Here is a 23,282-nt window from a genome sequence, read left to right on the forward strand (position 1 = left end):
TCTCCTGTTTTCATGTCACCTTTATCATCTCTAATTCCTTTTACAGCACTCTTTCCTTCATTCCTAAGCTTCTTCAACAACCTGCAGAATATTTTGCCACCTTCTTGATATTTATTTTCTATATTCTTGCCAAAGTCCTCCCATGACTTTTGTTTAGCTAGTTTTACACACTGTTTAGCTTTCTTACATTTGTCTCTGTATTCTGTAAGAGTAAAAGCTGACTTATTTGCCAGGAACTTTTGATATGCTTTCTTCTTTTCCTTCACTGCCTCTTTAACTTCCTGTGTCCACCAGGGAGTTCTGATTTTTTTATCCTTACACTCAACCTCACCACATGCCTCTCTGGCAGAATCAATCAATGTTTTCTTCAGAGTTTGCCACTGTATCTCCAAGGTTTGATTCCTGTTCTCAAACTCTTTCATTTTTTCTTCAATAATCTTTTTAGTCTACAAGTGTATTTTAGTCTACGGTTCACATGTGAGAGCTGCTCAACTTTTATTTGCTTTAAAACTTTCTTACATGTTATTCTTTTCAATATGAAATTCAATTTTATCCTGCTCAAGACTAAATAGTGATCACTTCCAATTTCAAATCCTCTGTTCACTCTGGTGTCCTGCACCATGGAGAAAACATCACTATCAACAATAACATAGTCAATGAGACTTTTCTTATTTCTAGCCTCTTCTCTCCATGTGAATTTGTGCACATTTTTATGTTGGAACATGGTGTTCGTAATAACCAGTCCATGTCCTTTGCAGAAATCAAACAGGTATTTGCCATTAGTATTAGCTTTGCTCTTTTCTCCAAATTTTACCAAAATATTTCTGTATGTCTCGCAATCATTTCCTGCTGTGCTATTTAGTTCCCCAACAAGCACCAACTTTTCCTTTTTCATTGTGTCAGTTGCTTTTTCTAAAGCATCAAAAAATTCCTCCACTTCTACCTTAGTAGAGCCTTCTGTGGCACCATAGGCACAAATAAGTCTCATTGTCCAGTTCCCCATTCTCATATTTGCCCACATTACTCTACTTGAGACTGATTGCCATTCAAGAAGATTAGTCTCGTATTTTGTGTTGAATGCTATGGCTACTCCTTCTTTTCCTTGATTGTCATTGCCTGAATATAACATTTTGTATTTATTGCTCAGAAAGATCTCACCAGTTTTGGTCTTTTTTGTTTCAGTCACTCCTATTATGTCGATCTGGTACTTATCTAATTCCTCAGCTAGCTCCATTTCTTTGCCATTCAGGCTTCTTACGTTGATAGTACCGATCTTTAACTCTGGTGATGTTGAGTTGGGGTTTGTTTTCAGATTTGTTCCAGTATCTGACTTTTCGCTGTTCGCCCTGGTTCCCTGGCGAAAACAACGGGGGCCTTGTTTAACCGGGCGAAGCCCCAGCCGGCATGAAATTTTGTCATGTTGTACCATCATTTTTTATTTTGGTTTAACCAATAAGAATACAATTTGGTCGGCTAAATTCAAAATTGCCAGCCCATCCTCGTCCGTTCAGTATCAAAGTAGATACCCAGCAGGGTGCACCACGAGAAGGTGAGGACTGGACATTAGGTCAGAAGCCATGGTCGGTTCTCCGCATTCCTTTAAAGGCTATGTGGAGATCTCCTCTCAGTTATTCAGCTTTGACCCTTAAGCACCCCCTTAACTTAATAACAAATTTTACTATTATCACACAGTCAGTAAAGTCTCAATACATTAATGGTGGCAACAACTGCTTTATGAGTATACACTTTCATACTTCATACTCCGGCTGGTTTCAGCAAAAAACATTAAAGTTAATGTGGGGAATAGCAGGAGGAATTATACATATATCTCTGCACTGAAGTAACATAAAAGTACAGTTCTTACCGGATAAATCCTTTGCTCATGGTATTCACTGAGGCACACTTAAAACTTTAGTTAAATATCACTAGAGTTACATATTTCAAAAGTAATCTTCTTTAAACTAACTTAATCATTAATCTCTGCACATCACAAATGTAGACACACTTTCACTAGAAAATTCACTTGTTCCTCATTTACTACTTTGCAATAAAATCAGCTTTTCACTAATCTTCCTTAAAAGCTCTGGAATTCGTCATAACTTTAGAATTCCTTATCAATATTCTGTGTTGCCAATTTACATCCCAATCCTTCGTAATCTAATTACAGCACTTAATTCCTATTATTACAGCCTCTTACTTTACTCCATGCTGCTAAATAGCTATCTCCTCATCTCTTTTTAATCTAATTACAACACTTAATTCCCATTACTACAGCCTCTTACTTTACTCAGTGTTGCTAATAAGCCATCTCCTCATCTCTTTTTAATCTGATTACAGTACCTAATTCCTATTACTACAGCCTCTTACTTTACTCAGTGTTGCTAATAAGCCATCTCCTCATCTCTTTTTAATCTGATTACAGTATACCTAATTCCTATTACTACAGCCTCTTACTTTACTCATGGCAGCATTGCCATGAGTGCTCCCTGCTTCCCGCCTCTCCGCACTGTCCTGAGTGCTGCACCCTCTTTCTTCACCACACTATCGTGAATGCTTCTGGTCTACTGATCTCCTTGTATACTCTCGCTTTTCGCTTATATACTTTCACTTTCTTTCCCGCCAAAACTTGTTCTCACAGTCTAGCTCATATCAATTCTATCTCCCTTTGAATACCATAGCTCACGCGATCTATGCACGCGCTAGCTATTTCTAGCCCATCTCCATAGTAACAAACAAAATAAAATAAAAACAGAAATATTGCATAACATTATACCTTTACATACTGGTAGTGATAAATAAAAATTCTAAATATTATAATTCGCATAAGACATATTAAACTTATATATACAATTCCTCATAATATTAAATTAGGAATAATCATAATAAACAGAATAATATTTCAATACAAGGTCCTGTCATTGCTGATACATATTTTAGATTAATTAATAAAATTAAATAAATAAACTCAAGGCAATTACATGAATAATAATTTACAATCATAGGATTAATATCAAATAAGTTTTACAAGTATAGTCTTTGGTATGGTGGATTAAGTTGGATTTTGTATGGAATATTAATAATTTAAATTTCTCCTTAATCAAAATCCAACAATATGTTTTAGTTATTGCTGTAAGCTGGTAATGTCTTCCTCTTCTTTAAGTGTTCAACAATTAAATGTTCCTATATAGAAGAAAAGCGGATTGTATTGATTACTCTTATATTTATGAATTCTTTGGGCTATTCCAGCATTGCTTATTATTTGGGAAAGCTTCCCCACTGCATCATGGTCTGGTCTCCATCAATTGTTTCTATCAGAGTAGTCATATAGTTGGGGAAATTTAGTCGCATCCAGTGTTTGCCCATTCTGGCCATGGACTTTACTGCCTTTCTTTATTCTTCCTCTTATTCGCATTGTAGTGGAGGGGTTGTGGCCTAATCTCCCATGCTGGCCACATAACGTCTTGGGAAATGCATTTTATAGCTTTCTGTCAGCTCTTTACTTTACAGTATTAACTTTGCCATGGCTCATTACGACACCATGTTTCCCAGGGAGGGGTCCACGTGGAGGCATGATACTAAGACTTCCTGTGTACGGCCCTCCGGACTTTACTGAAATATTGGCACTGCCATCTGTATCAGTTCCATGAAGGTTTTTGGCTGTATTGTAGGTTGCCAGCCCACCACGGAAATCTACCATTCTAACACCCAGGCTTAACTGTGCTCAACATGCTACAAGCATGACTGGTGGCTATCAGCCAAAATTCTGGTAGGAGAATACAGCTAATCCTCACAATATATGTGGGTTTTTATTATATATATTTTATATATGGGTACTATGGGCTCTCATAGTACCCATATATAAAAAGGGAAATAAAACTGAATATGAGAATTACAGAGGTATTTCTCTATTGAGTGTTCCTGGTAAGATATATGCTAGTATACTTGAGAAAAGGTTGAGAAGGATTGTGGAAGAGAAGCTTGGTGAAGAACAAGCTGGATTAAGGCCAAATAGAGGGTGTCAGGATCAGATTTTCACTTTATGGCAAATAGTTAAGAAGTCATGGGAATATAACAAAGATCTGTATTTAAGTTTTGTAGATCTGGAAAAAGCATATGACAAGGTGCCAGAGAAAAGCTATTCAAACTACAGTTGTATGGTGTCACTTGTAAGTCAACAGTTACAATTGAAGGAAGTACAGGAAGATTGTTTAATGTTAAATCTGGTGTCAGACAATTATGCACATTATCCCCTCTGTTATTATCTATATGGATCACATTATGAAGGAAAGTGGTATTAAACCTGATATCAAAATTGGAAAAGTTAATGTCAGCTCTTTGCTTTATGTGGATGATGTTATATTTCTGAATGAATCCACTACAAGTCTGCAAGATTCCCTGACTAAAGGGAATAACTGTTGTAATAGATATGGTATGAAGGTCAGCAATAAAAAGACAAAGACAATGAAAATAGGCAGAATCATTGAAAATATTAACTGCATTGTAAATGGAGAACCTATAGGACAAGTAAAACATTTCAGCTACTTAGACACGATTTTCAGTGAAGATGGTAAATTAAATATGGAAATAAACAACAGAATCAACAAAGGGTATGGTAGGAAGTCAACTGAATAAATTTATATGGAATAACAGAGAAATTAGTCAAAACACTAAATTAGCTGTCTACAAGACAGTGGTCAAACCAATTTTAACTTATGGTTCTGAGAGCTGGGTTAGAAGTAAAACACTTGACCAAAGACTAGAGACTGCAGATATGAGAGTCCTGAGAAAGATTAGGCACATAAACAGATGGCAATATCATATTAAATGAGGATATTAGGAAAGAACTTGACATTGTTAGCATCCATGAATGTGTTAGCAGAGCTAATCTCAGGTGGTATGGTCACTTAAACAGAATGGGAGAGGAAAGATTAGCAAAACAAGTGTTCTCTGCCAGGTTGCCAGGAAAATGACCCACAGGAAAACCAAGATATAGGTGGATCGATATTGTAAAAAGTGCCTTAGAAGATAGAAATATAGGATCTGACAATGTTGGGACCTTGACAGGTAACAGATTGATTTGGAGGAATATTGTAGATAGGAAGTTAGTAATAATGTAAATTTTTCATGTAGTACTATCATATCCTATACATCCCTTGAGGTTAAATGTCAGGAATTTGATGATGATGATGTTTTTTTATTTATATTAGTTGTATTTCCTAAACACACTTCACTGTCTTTACGAGTAACAACTTTTTAAGGAGGTTGCTAAACATTGTTGTATAAACTTTGTGTATGATTGCTGGCATAGGACAGTTCTTCAGTGTAGTGTTTCACATAGTAATTAATAACTCCCAAGTGTCATGAAAGATCATTCCTTGGTTTTTACTCGGTGCCTTTTAAGTGAATCACCTCGAAGGACCTTGAACAACCTGTTGAAGTAATTCTCTTCTAAGTAGGGCATGGAGGATGATTACCAATTTTCTGTGTGATGTTCTTTGCGGATGTGTGCTACAAGTCCCCTTTTTATTATTATTATTATTATGGGCTACTTCAAGGAGTCCTTAGACTCATTGAGGGAGGCCCTAAACAATATATAAAAAAACTATCCTATATTTGTTCAATATCTACCATACTTTGCTTTGAACTCATTCACAAACAGAGTTTGGCAACCTTTTCCACTCATTCACTTCTCTCCAAAGAAAAAACCTCATTCTAACAATGGAAGAACCTCATTCTTCCCTTGCTAACTACACCCTTAGTTTCCATGGCTCCTAGTTCTCCCCCACCACCAGACCTGTTCTAAAAATTTCCTCTGAATTAATCTTGTGAAAAGCCTTCAGTAATTTGTATGTCTCAAATAAATTCACCCTTTTTCTGCCTATCAACCAGTTTCTAACCCACAAATCTTCAACATGTTCTTGTAAGGTTCATTCCATAGACCTGCTACCATCTTGGTCACTCACCTCTGGATCCTCTCCACCTCCTTCTCATCACCAAGAAACCCTGGATACCAGATCTGCATGCAGTAGTCAAGATGGAATCTTATCACGGCTCAATAAAGAGGAACCATAACCTGTTTATCTCTTTTCATCAAAGTATTCTTCAGCAGCCAAGTGATTTGATGAGCTGCTTTAGCCACTTTTGCTATGTGCCCCATGAACTTTTTCTCCATATCCACTAACACTCCCAAGTATCTGGCTTCATCAATTTCCTGGAGTACAGTTCCACCGATGTGGTATACAACTGGTAATCTTTTTACTCCAAAATTCATAGCCTTAGAATTTTGGTTATGAATTTTGCCACATTAAGCTGCCATCCATTCTCCTTTTCTCAGTCAGCCAATCTATCCAAATCATCCTGCAAAATTTTGACATAATCTGTATTAACTATAGTTCTACCCAACTTTGCATCATCAGCAAATAACTAAAATGTTCCTCTCAGATCGTTTCCTATATCATTAACATTAATGAACAAATTAAACAGTAGTATTCCAAGAACAGAACTCTGTGGCACACCATTAATCACAGGCCTTATTTTGGACTTTACTCCTGAATAAACTACTCTCTGATATCTGTCCATCAACCACCTTCCTCTCCACCTCACTAACCTTATATCCATCCCTATGCGCTGCAGTTTGATACCACAGGAAATTAGAATTTCCTGTGGTATCTTGTCAAAGGCTTTTGCAAAGTTCCTCAGTATCACTGTAAACGTGTTACCTTTATCCAACTCAGCTGTCACTGTATTATAAAACATGAGCAAGTTATTGATGTATGACCTGCCCTTCACACCATACCATAAATATTCTTTCTTTTACCTGCAGCATATCAAAAGAACTGTTTGGAATTATCTTTAGCCTGCATTGCTAATTTCCTTTCATACTCTGCTTTTGCCTTTCTTACCACACTAGTTACCCTTCTGGTTTGTGCCTTGTGCTGTTCATGTGCCTGCTGGTTACCTTTCTCCTTAAATTCCCTCAACAGTTGTTTCATATTTTTGCAGCTCTGGCTTAATGATGATATTCATCCATTTAACTCCCACTTGATTTACTCTCTTGACTATAGGTGTGCAGTCTGTGATTACTTCCCTCAAATATTCCTTTACCACTTCCAATGCACTGTCAACATCCAGCCCTTGCAGTTTTACATGCCATGGCACTGATCCAAGCAAGCGGCTATGCTTGTCATACTTACCAGCCATGTAATTGCATATACACCCCATCTTAATGGAAAATTCTACACATTTCGCCATCTCCCAGGTCAAGACATGATCACTCTTACCAATTGGTGAAAACATGGTGATATTCGTTATAGAGAAATGCTAAGATGCAATTACCAGATTGAGCACTCTCGAACCGCTAATACAATATATTCTATCACATGCTGTCTCAGATAATTATCCATTAGTAATTGCATAAATTCCATCTCCTTCCTCCCATGTGTCTTCTCCTCCTTGCACTCTCTGTTCCCATAGTTGAAATCACCCATACTAGTTACCTCTCTTCTACTCACTGAGTCTATTTGCCGATGCATACTATCTCCATCTTTTCCATCTCCTGGTCTATTTCAGCATCCAACTGTATATTTTGTTCTGCTGGCCTCACTCACACACCAGATACCCTCAAATACACTATTTTCACTGGCTTGCAGTTGAACTTCTACTCTTTGGTTGCAGTTCATTGGCTATTATCAATAACACTCCCCCCCCCCCCCGTTCTTTTCTCTTTATCCTCCCTGAACACATTATATCCTTCATATTTTTTCCCACTAATTATATCATCTTCTGTTAGCCATGTCTCACTAATGCCAATAACCTTTGGTCAGGATGAGCCAACCAATGCCAAAACTTTCTTCTGCTTGTTCTGAATGCTCCTGGCATTGGTGTATATAAAGTGTAAAAGCCTCTTAGGCCCCCACCACTATCCTGACACTTATACTAACTACTCCATTTGGTCTGTTGCCAGTAGTATTTAGGCATTCTTACATTCAACAGACTCACTGATGTCTGCATATCCATTCAACAGCCCCCCCCCCCCCACCCCCTAAAATCTCTAGTTTCCCTGATTTTGCACATCCACTTTCACTTCATTCAACACTTTTTCCAGTCTCCAAATAACTTTTTCTTTCCTTTTATGTTCAACATCGCCTATATGTTCTTTGTTGCTGATTTTGAAACTTCTTCCTGTTTGACCTGTGTACATCTTTCCTTAAAAACACACATTCTTGTATATGCCTGGATTTTTATAAAATGAAACTTTTTCTTTAGGGGAGCTTAGAAAGCTTTGTATGGTGTTGACTGGCTTAAAAGGCTGTTCTGATGTTGACTACCTTTAATATTTTGGCTATTTTTCTTGAGGCATTGCCAACATATGGTATGGATACCATGCCTTTGTAATGGATTTCTGGGTTATTATGGGATGGTTTGTCAGAAAATAAAATTTCTGTAGTATCTTTTTTTTTTGAGTATTTGTTTTGGAGGAACTGATTAAATAGGTTTTGAAGTTTATTTAGCATTGATTTTATTATTCCTGATGGACTGTGCTTAAATTGTTTCGGGGTTAGGTGCTTATAGAAAGTGTTGTTCAGTGAGAGGTTGAAAGTGCAAAACCAGGAAAACTTGAGATATTATGGGGGGTGGAAAAATCAAGCATGTGTCTAGCTATCCCTGGGATAGATGAGCGTAGGAATGATTATGAAGAATTGGATGCAGTTTCCCATGTTTCAGATCTGAATGGGCAGGCATTGATTATGTAACGGTAACTGCGGGTCCAAGGGGACAGTGAAATGCATGTATATGAATGCTCGAAGCATCAGAAATAAAGGAGAGAAGTTTTTAGCATTGGTCAGTTCAACTTGGCCAAAAGTTATTGACATCAGTGAGACGTGGTTGCCAGAGAATCATATAGTAACAAGAATAGAATGTAATGGATATTGTATTTTCAGAGAAGACAGAAGAAGGGGTATTATTAAGGATAGCTGGAGAACTTCAATCAACAAACATAGAAGTTAAGGAAGACTGTAGATCTAATGGAAATGGTTCATTTGAGAGTGTGAGATAGAGGTCAGTCACTATGACAAAATATATTGTTGATTGCTGCTATAGACCTGGGGGTTCAGAAAAAGATGTGAACTAGACATGCATTAGCACAATGAGTGCAAACCAAACAATTATCAATGGAGACTTCAACTATGGTGATATAGATTGGAAGGAGGAAAGGGCACATGGAAATGGAATTTATACAGTTACTAAGGGATAATTATCTGAAACAGCAGTTGGAGGGGACCAGGGGTTTGAGTGTTGAATCTAGTAATAGCATCTAACCGATCTATCTATAAATGCGGTAGCAACTCCACCTCCGATCAGGGAAAGTGACCATGCAGTCTTGTCCTGGGAGATTGCTCGCCATGTGAAAATTTCAGTCAAGAAAGGATTTATGCAAAACTACAAAGCTGGCGATTATGACTGGGTGATGTCTCAGCGTGCATCATAATCTGTCATGTTGTGCCATCATTTTGCATTCTGGTTTAATCCAATAAGAATACAATTTAGTTGGCTAAATCCCCAATTGCATGCTCATCCTCATTTGTTCAGTATCTGAGTAGATACCTAAGAGTATACCGTTAGAAGGTGAGAATTGTACATTTGGTTAGAAGCACTGGTCAGATCTCTGCATTCCTTAAAAGGCTATGTGGGGATCTTCTCCCAGTTATACAACTTTTACCCTTAAGCACCACTGATCATTAAGCATTTTATAGATAATCTTTCAAACAATTGAATTTCCCCACCAGATATATTAGCTAGTTTACATGTCGTTTCGTTATTTACCACTGTTTCTATTGAAGAATTAATAGTTATACTTAAATCTATTTTGTTCGGACATCATATGTCTCTTTCAATACCTAAAATTTTCATGCTTCACTTGGAGAGGAATGTTTTTCTATCAAATATATGATATTGCTATAGTCTCACCTCTATCACCTCGAATTGCCAACTATAAGTTGTTCCAAAAAGGTCCAAAAAAAGGACCTTTTTGATGATTACATGATACCATGCCAGAAAAGTAATAATGGGTATTATGCTGAAAGCTAAATTCGAGTATGAAAAGAAATTGGCCATGCAAGCTAAAGGCAATCCAAAAGAATTTTATTGTTATGCCACATGCGAAAGAAAGAATGAATGTGGAAGAATAACTTTGCTGAATGCAGATGGTACTCTAGTGTTAGAAGATGAGATTGTTCAGTTAATGAGTGCTCGCTTTGCTAAGATGATGAAGAGTTAGAGGTTCATGAAAATGAGCTTAAAAATGGGCTACTCAACAAATCGAGTGTGGATATAGTATTTTTAGGAATGATAGGAGAGGAGGAGTACTACTACTGATATTAGGTGACTTAAGTTCAGTTAGGGTAGAAACACAAGGTAACAATGTCCCATGTAGCAGTGAGTTTGAGTCTATCTGGTGTGAAGTGGAGGTTAACAGAATGAAATATATGGTGGGGTGTGAAATGCATTGCCAATTTAGCCTTATGGGTACCAAACGAATGATCATTATGGTTGACTTTAACTTTCCAAATGTTGATTGGGCAGAAGAGAAATCTCACGATAACAAAGAGGAATTTATTGAATTGTTGCGAGGCAGCTTTCTCAAGCAGCATGTGAAAGAAGGAACTCGAGGTCAATGAGTGTTGGATTTGCTCATAGCATCAGAAGGGATCTCAGCTATTTTACCACCAATTGGTGACAGTGATCATGCTGTGTTTTTGGGAAGTATCTAATTGTATTGATGCTCTGATTAAAACAGGTTACATGTTGCACTACAAAGCTAGAAATTATGATCAACTTAGGAGAATACTATCTTTGGTCCCATGGTAACAGTTACTGAATGGGAAAAATGTCTGCAATGCAAGGGAATCTTTGAAAAAGTGCTTAAATGAGGTGGTATCTGAATGTATCCCTAGTGTTTGAAGAATAAATAGGTTGGGAGCGAAATGAATTGTACAACAACCTTAATAAGCAAGAGATCCACAAGAAGATGTGGAAAGAATAAGAGTTATGAAATATATAAAACTCAGGCCAGAAAATTAGCGAGTATTATGCTGAAAGCTAAATTCAAGTATGAAAAGAAATTGGCCATGCAAGCTAAAGGCAGTCCAAAAGAATTTAATTGTTATGCCACAAGCAAAAGAAAGAATGAATGTGGAAGAATAACTTTACTGAATGCAGATGGTACTCTAGTGTCAGAAGATGAGATTGTTCAGTTAATGAGTGCTCACTTTGCTAAGATGATGAAGAGTTAGAGGTTCATAAAAATGAGGTTAAAAAGTTATTGCATAACCTGGATAAGAATTTGGCTATAGGGACAAATGGAATATCAGCCAGTTTGCTAAAGGAATGTTCAGCCGAATTGGCTCGACTTTTCATGTGTTTGTATAACTTGAGTCTCAGCTCAGGAATGGAAGGAATGTATGATAGTTCCATTGTACAAGATCGTGCAAAAACTCGTATCTAACTAACGACCTATTAGTATCTCTGGTGTTGGTAGTGAAGATTTTAGAGAAGTTGGTAAGAACTCACATACAAAAATGGGTAGACAAACAAGATATACTCTGCAAGGAGCAGCATAGTTTACTAAAGGAACGTCGCATTTTAGCAATTTGCTCATATTTTGAGACAATGTTATGTACGAGTTTGGATAAAGGGAAGGGATATGCTATGGTAATGTTGAATTTTTCTAAGCATTTGACAGGATACCACACAAAAGGTTGTTGCATAAACTTGGAGAATATGGGATTGGAATATAAACTCTTGACTTGGATCATGGGACGGTTGACAGACAGGTATCAAAAAGTGGTATACAGTGGGTGTGAATCTGCCAGATTTAAGGTGACCAGTGGTGTACCTCAGGGTTCGGTCCTTACGCCATTATTGTTCAATTTATATATTAATGACATCAGCCAAGGTCTACCATCAGATGTGCAATTGATTGCTGATGATGCAAAAATAGGCAGGCAATCAGGGATGCTACTGATATTTAGCACTTACAAAATGATTTGAATAGGCTGGGAATTTGGGCAAACAAAAATGGCTGTCAGTTTAATGTTAGTATGTGTAAAGTTTTTTGTAAAGTGTAAGTGCAAAGTACTTTGGCATGAGCGTTCCAGTTGCATATTATATTAGCAGGGTTGTTATGCTACAAGAAACTGAGGAGACAAGGGATCTTGGCATATTGGGACAGGAATTTGAGGTGTTCAAAGGTCACATAGTAAAAAGTGGCAAATACAACTCAGAGGATAATTGTGATGTTGAAGCGAACCTTGAGAAAATAAGGAATTCATTTTGCCTCTTTATAAGACTTTGATGAGACCACACCTGCATTACTGTGCATAGATTTGGCCTCCCTGGTTCCCAGGGGATAATGAAGCTGTGGAAAGGGTGCAAAGAAGAGTTACAAAGATTATATTAGGATTATGGGATTTAGATTGAGGACAGATTGTTAGTATGTGGATTGCACACTCTGGTTAACAGGAGAAAGAGGGATGATATGATGTTTATGAACTTTTGAATGGGTGTTATGGGATATCATCTGATGAAATTTTTTGTTATATGTAAGGTGAGGAGAGAACTTGGGGCATCCATGGAAGTTAAGTTTGTTCACAGTCAAGAAAAGGGGTAAGAGCTAGGTTTTTCTCCCAAAGAGCAGTGAGTGGAATAACTTGCCTTTAGGAGTAGTGAGGGCATCTAGTGTGAATGAATTTAAGGGAAGGCATTGTTATAAAACATTCCATTTTTATATTACCCTGCTTTGTCTTTATTTTCTGTACTTGAAACTTCGCTAATTATAAATGGTTGACTGCCACCATTTTTTCTTTCTTTCTTAATCCTCCTTTTCTACAGTTTACTCCATTGAGGTTTCTTATTCTTGCAACCACAGCTGTCTCAAGGATAAGGTGGTTAGCTCTGTGCCTCCCAGTGTGTTCTATGTCTGTACATGTGTGTGTTAACGGGACTGGTTTGCCTGGTCTAGGGGACGAAAAACCTGAGTTTCTGGGTGGAACCCCCCCCCTCCCCCCAACCTCCATATGAGACTGGCTAACTCACCTTTCGTCAAAGAGACAAGATAGCCAGTAGAAATAAACAAGAGCCTCACGTCACTGGTGGAAATCGAACCCTAGTCTTTCTGACCAAAGGGCTTAGACTGAGCTATGGAGGCTCTTGTTTATTTCTACTCAGTCTTATTTCTCAGTCTTTATAGACTTACAAATTTGTTTGTTTAACAACTGCGCATGTTAGGCTATGTATTAAGCGCAAGATTATAAGATTTTAAACTAAAGGTAGAACAGATATTGTTTATATTCCCCACTTATACTAATCCACTTTTGATATGCTTTCACTGCCTCTTTAATTTCCTGTGTCCACCATGGAGTTTTGATTTTTCTATCCTTACAGACAATCACACCACATGCCTCTCTGGCTGAATTAATGAGTGTTTTCTTCAGGGCTTACACTGAATCTCCAAGGTTTGGTTCCTGTTCTCAAACTCTTTCATTTTTTCTTCAATCATGTTTGTCTATTTTAGTCTACAATTCCCATCTGAGAGCTGCTCAACTTTTATTCGCTTTAAAACTTTCTTACATATGTGGAATTATATAATACAGGTGATTATAATAGTCTAAGATGTCAACTTAGGGAAGTTTCATTGAGGGAGGAATTGGAAGACCGGGATATCATTAGTGCGTGGGAAATTATGAAAGAATATTTGTTAGCAGCAATGGTAAGTTGTATACCAGGAGTGAACAAGAGGACACAATTTCGAGTAAAGTGGATGACAAACAATATTAAACAGGAATTGCATGCGAAAAAGAGGCTGTGGAAGAGATATAAGGAGACAGGAGAAGAGAAGATGCATGAAAAGTATGAGACACAGGCCAGAAGAGTGACTAGTATGGTAAGGAAGATGAAACTGGTATATAAGAGGAGATTAGCCCCAAGATCCAAAGAAACTCCTAGGGAATTTTTTAGCTATTCTTCTTTTCAATATGAAATTCAATTTTATCCTGCTCAAGACTAAATGGTGATCACTTCGAATTTCAAATCTTCTGTACACTGGTGTCCTGCACCAGGCAGAAAAGATCACTATCAAAAATAACATAGGCAATGAGACTTTTCTTATTCCTTGCCTCTTCTCTCCATTTGCACACATTTTTATGTTGGAACATTGTGTTAGTAATAACCAATCCATGTCTTGAGTGAAATCCAACAGGTATTTGCCATTATTATTAGCTTTGCTCTTTTCTCCAAATATTCCGAATATATTTTTGTATGTCTGACAATCCTTTCCTACTCAGCTATTTAGATCCTCAAGACGCACCAACTTTTGCTTTTCATTGTGTCAGTTGCTTTCTCCAAAGCCTTAAAAAATTGCTCCACTTCTACCTTAGTGGAACCTTCTGTGGGACCATAGGCACAAATAAGTCTCATTGTCCAGTTCCCCAATCTCATATTTGGCCCCTCACTCTACTTGAGACTGCCTGCCATTCATAAAGATTAGCCTCGTGTTTAGTGTTGAATACTAAGGCTACTCTTTCTTGCCTATTCAGACAATGACAATCATGGAAAAGAAGGTTAAAATATTCAACACTAAGTTGAATATTTTATTATTATTCAACACTAAATACAAGGCTAATTTTCTTGAATGGGAGGTAGTCTCAAGTAGTGTGATGTCAGATAATAATGATAATATATATGTATATTATTTCTGGGAAGCTTCCATGTTACTCCTCTTAATTAACTATTATAAATACTGCTATTTTGCCTGCTTCAGTTTAGGAGTGCCCCTGCTTGAATGTCATTGGCTATTTACTCATGGGGTTTTAAGGCATTGTGGATGTAAATGTACCAAAAAGTATATGTAGCATAAGGAAAAGAAATTTACACATACCTTTCTCTGGGTGTTGTGGCTTTTCCTCTACCTGCGATGTCGAAAACCTATTGAGTGTGCGAGTGGGGAGGGGGGGGGGGCAGGCAAATTTGGGAGAATTAAGTTAGAAAACCCGGGTTTTTTTCTTTTCGTAATATATATAAAAAAATATATATTATATTATAAAGGGTGGGGAAAGGTGAAAGGGTTGATTTCCCCCTCCTTATTTTAAAAAATCAACCCTTTCACCTTTCCCCACCCTTTATAATATAATATATATGTTTATATATATTACAAAAAGAAAAAAACCTGGGTTTTCTAACTTAATTCTCCCAAATTTGCCTGCTCTCCCCACTCGCACACTCAATAGGTTTTCGACATCGCAGGTAGAGGAAAAGCCACAACACCCAGTGAAAGGTATATGTAAATTTCTTTTCATTATGCTACATATACTTTTTGGTACATTTATATCCACAATGCCCTAAGAGCCCATGAGTAAATAGCCAATGACATTCAAGCAGGGGCACTCCTAAACTGAAGCAGGCAAAATAGCCGTATTTATAATAGATAATGTATATATTTGTGTGTGTGTGTGTGTAATTTGCAGATCCCAGTGATGACGGCAAGAGGATGTATATAATGTTAAACTTTGGTAAATTGAGATTCCTAAGAATTCTAATTTTATCATCGTTTAACAGAAACAATCTTGTAGGGATTATGCTTGCGTCTAGGTATGTGCTGTATGCAACTGGTAAAATTTAGATTACATTATTATAAAGAAAAAAGATTGTGAAAATTTCAAGGAAGGAATAGTTACTTGATTGTATAATGCCAGTGATACGTTATAAATTAATATTATTTTGTTGGAATTGATAATACATGTTTTTGTAGTATGACTTGTATTAAGCTGCTGTGAACAAAAGTTCAAAGTGCGCAGGCATGCTGAAGGAAAGAAAGTTGCCCCCAGGCAGTCGTGTGCCCATGGCACGTGCAGAAGCGAGTGGTCAGAAAAAGCAAACGATACGAAACAAGACCTGCGTGGGAGAAAATATACACGTTGGGTCAGCTACGTGAGTTACGATGATTGCTGATAGGGGAGATGATATAAAAGGGTTAGGACCCCCCCCCCCCACACACACACACACAAGGCTTTTTTCTCTTCTCTCCTGGCTGGGAGTCTCGTGTATTCTGGTGGGTAGACAGTTGCACGGAGGAGCATCTCTGTTCAGGAATGCTTGGATGAAGGATCAGCGAAGAGTTCTGTTATGAATTCCGAGGGCAGTATTAAACTATACTGCTTACGAGCTGGAAGGAACACATCTCCGTTCGACCGATGTGCAATTCATGGAAAGGGCTCATCAGCTAGGCAACAAGCCGCATGGAAACAGAATCGCCTTACGCCATCGTTAAATCTGGAGTGGGCTAGTTATGCTGGGATCATGTGGACTTGCCTTTGATTGGAGAAGTCCATGCCATAACACCGACTAAATGGATCGGAAGGGAGATTGATCAGAGAATGGCAGTCAGAAGTTGAAGGAACAAGTATGAAGAACCAGTGTGTACGTTAACGTTGAAAATTCTTTGTCTATATAATGTGTATAAGAAAATTAAGATGTTATAAATGAGATTAAGGAAAATTGAGGACTTTCATATAATTAAGACAGGACTGTAGCACCTTAATATTAGAACGCATAGTGAGGCAACTCCTATATGGTTAAACTAATGTGAATGTTTTTGAAAGTATTAAGAAGGTTAGGTTGAGTAATGTGAATATTGTAGTCTAGTTTTGTTAGTTTATAAAATAACATATTGATGTTTCTTCTTGGTGTCCTTACTTAATAAGGATACCTATAATTTTCTCTGATTAACATTGAAGTTTTGGATTGAGTTACTTTGTATTGTAAATTGAATTAATGTGTCAAATAAGCCTTTGCTATCTTTAATCCGAGTGTCTGAGTATTAGAATCGTTGTCGATGTGGTATATCAGTAAATAGAATCTTGTTATAGAGTCTTTTAGGGTAACCATTTAAAGAAAGTTCTCTGGATATTGTGGTTAATTCCATTAGTAGGTCATCCTTGTCTGTCGTATCATCAACAACGTGATGACATCCAATACATCAGTACAATTACAATTCCTTTTGTCAACAACCTTTCCAAAAAATTAGCTAACCTTTTAAAACCATACCTGTACACCCCTTGAGGGTACATGGCAGGAATTTGATGATGATGATTTAAAACCATACAAGATCAGAGTGGCATTCAAACCAATCAATACTATTCGGAAATTTTTAAGATCACCGAAAGATCCTCACCCATTCTACAAATACTCTGGAGTATATAATATTCCTTGCTCATATGGTATTAGTTACGTAGGTCAGACATCTAGAAGCTTCGAAACGAGAAAGAAAGAACACATAGGATATGTCAGAAATAACAGACAAGACATTTCAGGCCTTTCATGCCACTTTGCCTCTACTAACCATCACATTGAGTGGGATAAGAGCCTTATGCCATACATAGAAGATAACTACCATTCAAGAACCTTTAAAGAAGCAGCTACAGTCGTCCGTAAAACTGAAAACCTAAACAAGAATCAAGGTCTAATTTTACCAGAAATTTGGAAAACTTTTATCAGATCATTAAATATCAAAGAAATGAACTTTCATAACAATTACGTCATGAGTCATCACGAATAAATCACGTTAACGAGACACGCACATTCTCACACACAATACCAATTTTTTGTATGATTTAGAACCATTGGTTATAACCTAGTCTGTAACCTTCATTTTGTGCTTACTGATTTGTATTCCCTGAGGATGCCAATAGAAACAGATTGACGAAACACATAGGAGGATAAAAATAAAGCTACTTGATAAAGATTTTATAAAAAAGTGTAATAGTCTTATAGATCTCTTCTTCTTTGCATGCTAAGCTTAATATCACAAATTTAAATTCAGAGATAATTTTTTTATGATTTCATAAAATTTGACTGTATTTAGTGAGTATTATGTACAGAACTTTTACTGCTGTAAGTAATGAATGATTAAATTTTATTCAGGTTGATACTCTGGTCGAAACTGGTAATGTGCTTAACAGATGTAACAATGTCGGCATTCATCGTGTTGCTGCTGGTGGTATGTGTTATTTTTCACTAATTATAAAATTGATGCAGTGATTTCAGATGTATTTATTCAGATGATTATTTAAGTTTATGGTATTGATAATTTCCAAAGAAATTTTTTGCCCTCAGTTTTTTTTTTCCAAAATGGCACCATAGCATGTAATAAATGATTTCCTGTCTGAAATGGAATTGCAAACAAAAAAAATTACACAATGAAGGTACAAACCTTCATTATGTAATTTGTCATGGTATACATTTTTTATATTTCACTTACAACTTGATAGCTAAGTAAAAATAAATAAATGATAATAGATCAAAAAAAGGAGGAAAAGTTAGTCCTTTAATTTATCCATGTTTACCAAAAAAAAATGTTGCAAATTGAGATATTACCTTGATGGACCTGTGATTTCAGTCAGGATTTCTCCATGACTGCAGGTCTTAGAGTCTAGCTATCAAGTTGTAAGTGAAATATAAAAAATGTATACCATGACAAATTACATAATGAAGGTTTGTACCTTCATTGTGTAATTTTTTTTTGTTTGCAATTCCATTTCAGACAGGAAATCATTTATTACATGCTATGGTGCCATTTTGAAAAAAAAAAAAAAAAAAAAAAAAAAAAAACTGAGGGCAAAAAATTTATTTCTTTTTGTACAGAAAATCTTGGGCCTTTCTTCTCCATTTACCTCCAACTTTCCAAATTGAGATTATAAACAAATAAAATCATTTGAATACTCTTTTATTTCCACTGGGACACTTTCTATTCATGAAAATTTATATTTTACTTTTTAATTTTTATCCCCTTTCATGGTTACACGGTGATCAGAATTCATTATAAAAATTATTATTACATGGCACCTCCAGGGAGTCCAAAGACTCATCGAGGGAGGACACTTACTCTAAATCTCTCTGTCTCTACCATTCAATCCACGAACTACAACTAACCGTAACTGCACCAACGCCATCTACCACCACTAGTATTTCCACAGACAATCACAAACATCCATGCCCATGGCAGGATTCGAACCTGCAGCCTTTTGGCTGGAGAGCAGATATGCTAACTGCTCGGCCAACCAAGCTGGCATTATGGAAACAACTACCATGTTAGAGTAAAACTTTGTTTAATATGAACCAAAATAATCACTCTACATTTGTACCTTCACATTAAGGCCATCATCTGGAGTATACATATATATAAAGAAACAAGCTGAATCTACATGGTATGCTATAGTTACATAGATTTGGTCAACCATTAAAACTACTGGCCTGACCTCTGGTGAAAACAAAAACCTTACTACATCAGTGCTAGAGTCCTGTTATTATTATTATTTATTTGGTTACAAAAATAAATTAAGCTTAACAACAACATCATTAAACAAACACACTTAATAACCTTTAATAAGTAAATATTTCATCCTAAGTATTTTAGGACATCCTCAGTACAGTTAATTCAAACAATGCTAGGAATAACATAGTTAGGGTGCATGATTACAGTGAATATGCGTGCAGTAGCGTGTTATAGAATTACATTAAAATATATATCTGGAGGAAAAAAAAATTACATTAAAATAAGATAACATATATAAAAATTATTTTAAACAATTTTGTATGACAATTTCCCATACTTTTGGAATAGCAAGAACGTCATTACGGTTTAGATTTGGTCTGTGAAGTAGGGCTTCAGCACTTTCTTTATATAAACGTTTATGTTTATATAAAGATCTATGTAGCAGTTTGGTCTTTTCTCAATGGATCCTATGGTTTGGGTTTCAACCCCGTGTTAAGAGAGAGGCCAGATTTCTGCAGCTTGATAAGATGGATATGGTCTTGATGTTCCGAAATGCGTTTATGAACAGATCTACCTATCTGTCCATAGTAAGACAATTTACAGGAGCATGGAACTTTGTACACATCAGGTAGCATCAGAGGTGAGAGTTTGTCTTTAAGAGAAGATAACTTATAGATCTGGTTGATGGGTTTGTAGATAGTAGCAAGTTTGTATTTCTTCATAATTTTTGAATGACGTTTGGAGATGCCTTTCACATAAAGTATGGGAATCCTATGGGCTTGTTCTTGTCTAGGTTGATGTGTGGGGAAGTGACTAATGATTTTTTGAGTTGTTTTAAGATTGTATCCATTTAGTATGGCTGTATTTTTTATTATTTCCAATTCTTGTTTTAGAGATTCTTCAGAGGAGCAGAATCTGTGTGGTATAGTTACTAATGATTTAATGATGCCAAATTTTTGAGTTGGATGATTAGCAGAAGAATTGTGAATATAGCAACCTGAAAATGTTGGCTTGCGATAGACAAGTGGAGATAAAACCATATTCTTTTCTTTGGATGTGTAAATCGAGAAAGGAGATGCCCTATGGAGATTCTTTTTCTAGCGTAAATTTGATGCGAGGATGAAGAAGGTTTATTTTATCTAGAAACAGGTGTAGTTCTTGTTTGGAATGACCCCAGACAGCAGACGTCATTGGCATATTGTAGCCAAATTTTTGGTTTGGGTTTAAACGTGGAAATTGTTTCTTCAAGGTATTCTAGAAACACGTTTGCTAAGTTTGGTGATAAGGGAGACCCTATTGCTGTTCCTTCCTCTTGCTCGTAAATTTTTTCTTTCCAAGTGAAGTAACCGGACGTAATAACAAATTTGAATAATTCAACAATATCAGATGGAAATTTTTGCATTAACAAGTCTACCATTTCCTTATGGGGAATATTATTGTAGAGAGAGACAATGTCGAAGCTAATTAGCATGTCAGTTTCCAACAGTTGAATGCCTTTTATTTTTGCGTGAAACTCTGTGGAATTTTTAATTGACAAGGCTGAGTGGCCTATGGGAGGATGGAGAAGGTTAGATTAAATGAGGCCTAGCATGGTATGTCCTGAGTTTTTTTATTGTTTCTTCATCTAAGGAAGTGGTTTCATCAAGTCACTTATTCAGTTTCTTCAGCTGTCTTTTTTTGTAGGATCATAATCAAGTTTGGCATAAGTATTTTGATCTTGGAGTAGTAAATTCATTTTTCGGTCATATGAATTGGTATCTAGAACCACAGTGGTATTTCTCTTGTCAGCTCTGGTGATGATTATGTTTGTATTATGTTTTAAGGAGGTAAGAGCTTTCAGTTCTGATGGTGGGATATTTAAGTCGGAAGGTTTGGCATCATAAATTATTTTGACTATTTCGAAACGAAATCTGTTGTCGGAAAGATGGGCGATGGGTCTTTCAATGTTATGTATAAAATCTAAATATGGAAAGCATTTAGGTGAAATGGCAAACTTATGACCTCTTGCTAGAACATTTAATTCATCTTCTGTTAGTGGACAGTTAGATAAGTTGACAACCCATTTTTCGGTCGGTAATTTGTGATTTCAATTTGTGATGTCGGTAATTTCAATTAATAAACAAAATGTTAAAGGCATTTTGTTTATTAATTATCTTGAAAAGGGTAAAACAATAACGGGGAATATTATTCCATCTTTTTTAACCAGACTAGATGGAAAAATTCGTGAGAAAAGACCTGGTTTGCAGATGGAAAAAATCATCTTTCATCAGGACAATGCACCTACCCACTAAGGTGTTTTGGCAGTGGGAAAATTAAGGGATCTGCACTATGAATTGTTGGAACATCCACCCTATTCTCCAGATTTGGCTCCCTTTGACTTCTATTTCTTCCCAAAACTAAAACTCTTCCTCGCTGGTTAGCATTTTTCTTCGAATCAAGAGGGTGATTGCAGCTGTAGAGGGTTATTTTGCAGATCTTCCTGAGAACCACTACAGGGATGGGATAATGGCACTGGAGCATCGCTGGAATAAATGCATTAGTCTTAATGGAGATTATGTTGAAAAATTAATTTTGAAATTATAAATTCGTTTTTTCATCGTTAGAACTGTTCAGACCACCCTCATATTCTAACCTTTTCCTTCTATAACAATATCTAGCTAAATGTGCCATATTCTCATTCCTATATAATTCATCTGACATGCTATGGGAGTTGTTACTTACTTTAAGTTCTTCTAACAATTTAATTAGTTTTTCTTGCCCTTCCAATATTTCATTATTTCAACATCCTGAGTATTATATTTGATTTTTATATTACTGTTAACTTTTCCAATTTACTTTTCTGATATTCTTTTCTCATATCTGAGCTTTTCACTAGCTTCCAGAATGTTTAGCCATTTTCATGATATGATATTCTCTTTTTTTCCCAAGTGTTATCTTGATAATTTTATTAACACATTCATTTTGGTTACTTCCATTTTTTTTCTGCTCTTTTAGAGCAAAACTTCTTACCAGGTCTCTGGAAGACCAATTTCTTAATTCAGTTTAAATAAAAATAAAATAAACTACATCAGCAGTGAATGTTTTAGTTTATTAAGGATGTTTTGCCATCTGTATACAGATATGTAAAATTTCTTGTATATTTTTTTCTGTAATTAAAATTAAAAAAAAAAAACTTATTTTGCACAATTTTAATTTAAAAAATTGGGTATGAAATACTATTGTTTTAAAAAAAAATTATTGGTTTGAAGTAAAATTTCCAAGTTACCATTAAATGTTTTGCTTATTTTTCTTGTTATATAGGATTTCATCCCTGCATTCCTGCGATAGAAACTCCACATGCTTTGTTTAAAAGATTTCTGAAGCTATCAAAAAGATTTTAATTTTATGTTATGATGTATGTAAATATGCTTAAGTACTGTGATTAAATAAATGAATTTAAATGTAATTGCTTAGGTGACTAATCTTAGCTATGCAGATTATGCTGGAGAGGTCTTTTGTTTAATGCACTGCTAAAATGTTGCATAAAATACTTTTTTTTATAATGTATTATTTTTATGGGGACTAAGCTACATTAAATACACCTGGGTTACCATATATCAGGATATGAACTTACGAAATGCCATGATTCATAGTGATCAAAGGGACACACATCAATTCAGTTTACCTATCCTAGTTATAAGTGACCAGAATATTATAAGATATAAAGTTACCAAAAAATTTCATATTTGGAAGAAGTTTCAGTTCTTCATTATAACTTTAATGTTCTAGCACCTGCTTTTGGAAACACATATAGAATGCCACCATAGATGGCTGTATTTTTGAATCTATTTCTACCCTGGTATGTCGAAGTAAGTTGCAGAGAAATATACTGCTTGGAACAGCCAGCCGTGGTGCTCACCTTAATAAAATGTATGGTCTCCTTTTGCTGTGATGAACTGCAGCAATCCTATGGACC

At 36.1% G+C, this 23,282-nt stretch overlaps 1 protein-coding gene across 3 annotated transcripts in view; it reads left to right on the plus strand.

The window, feature by feature from the left end:
- LOC150110723 (uncharacterized) overlaps positions 1–22,772 on the plus strand; it is a 218,339-nt gene extending 195,567 nt beyond the window's left edge. For all 3 annotated transcript variants that reach the window (XM_090395972.1, XM_090395990.1, XM_090395981.1), the window contains 2 exons: positions 17,977–18,052; positions 22,628–22,772. In XM_090395972.1, coding sequence (XP_090252098.1) covers positions 17,977–18,052; positions 22,628–22,707 — 156 coding nt within the window. In that variant the 3' untranslated portion in view covers positions 22,708–22,772. The remainder of the gene's footprint in view (positions 1–17,976; positions 18,053–22,627) is intronic.
- The last annotated feature ends 510 nt before the right edge of the window (positions 22,773–23,282 follow it).

Source organism: Typopeltis vanoorti, chromosome 1, assembly GCF_054136105.1.
Source record: "Typopeltis vanoorti isolate ZY-2024b chromosome 1, IOZ_Tvanoo_1.0, whole genome shotgun sequence".
In the NCBI taxonomy this organism is placed as follows: Eukaryota; Metazoa; Arthropoda; class Arachnida; order Uropygi; family Thelyphonidae; genus Typopeltis; species Typopeltis vanoorti.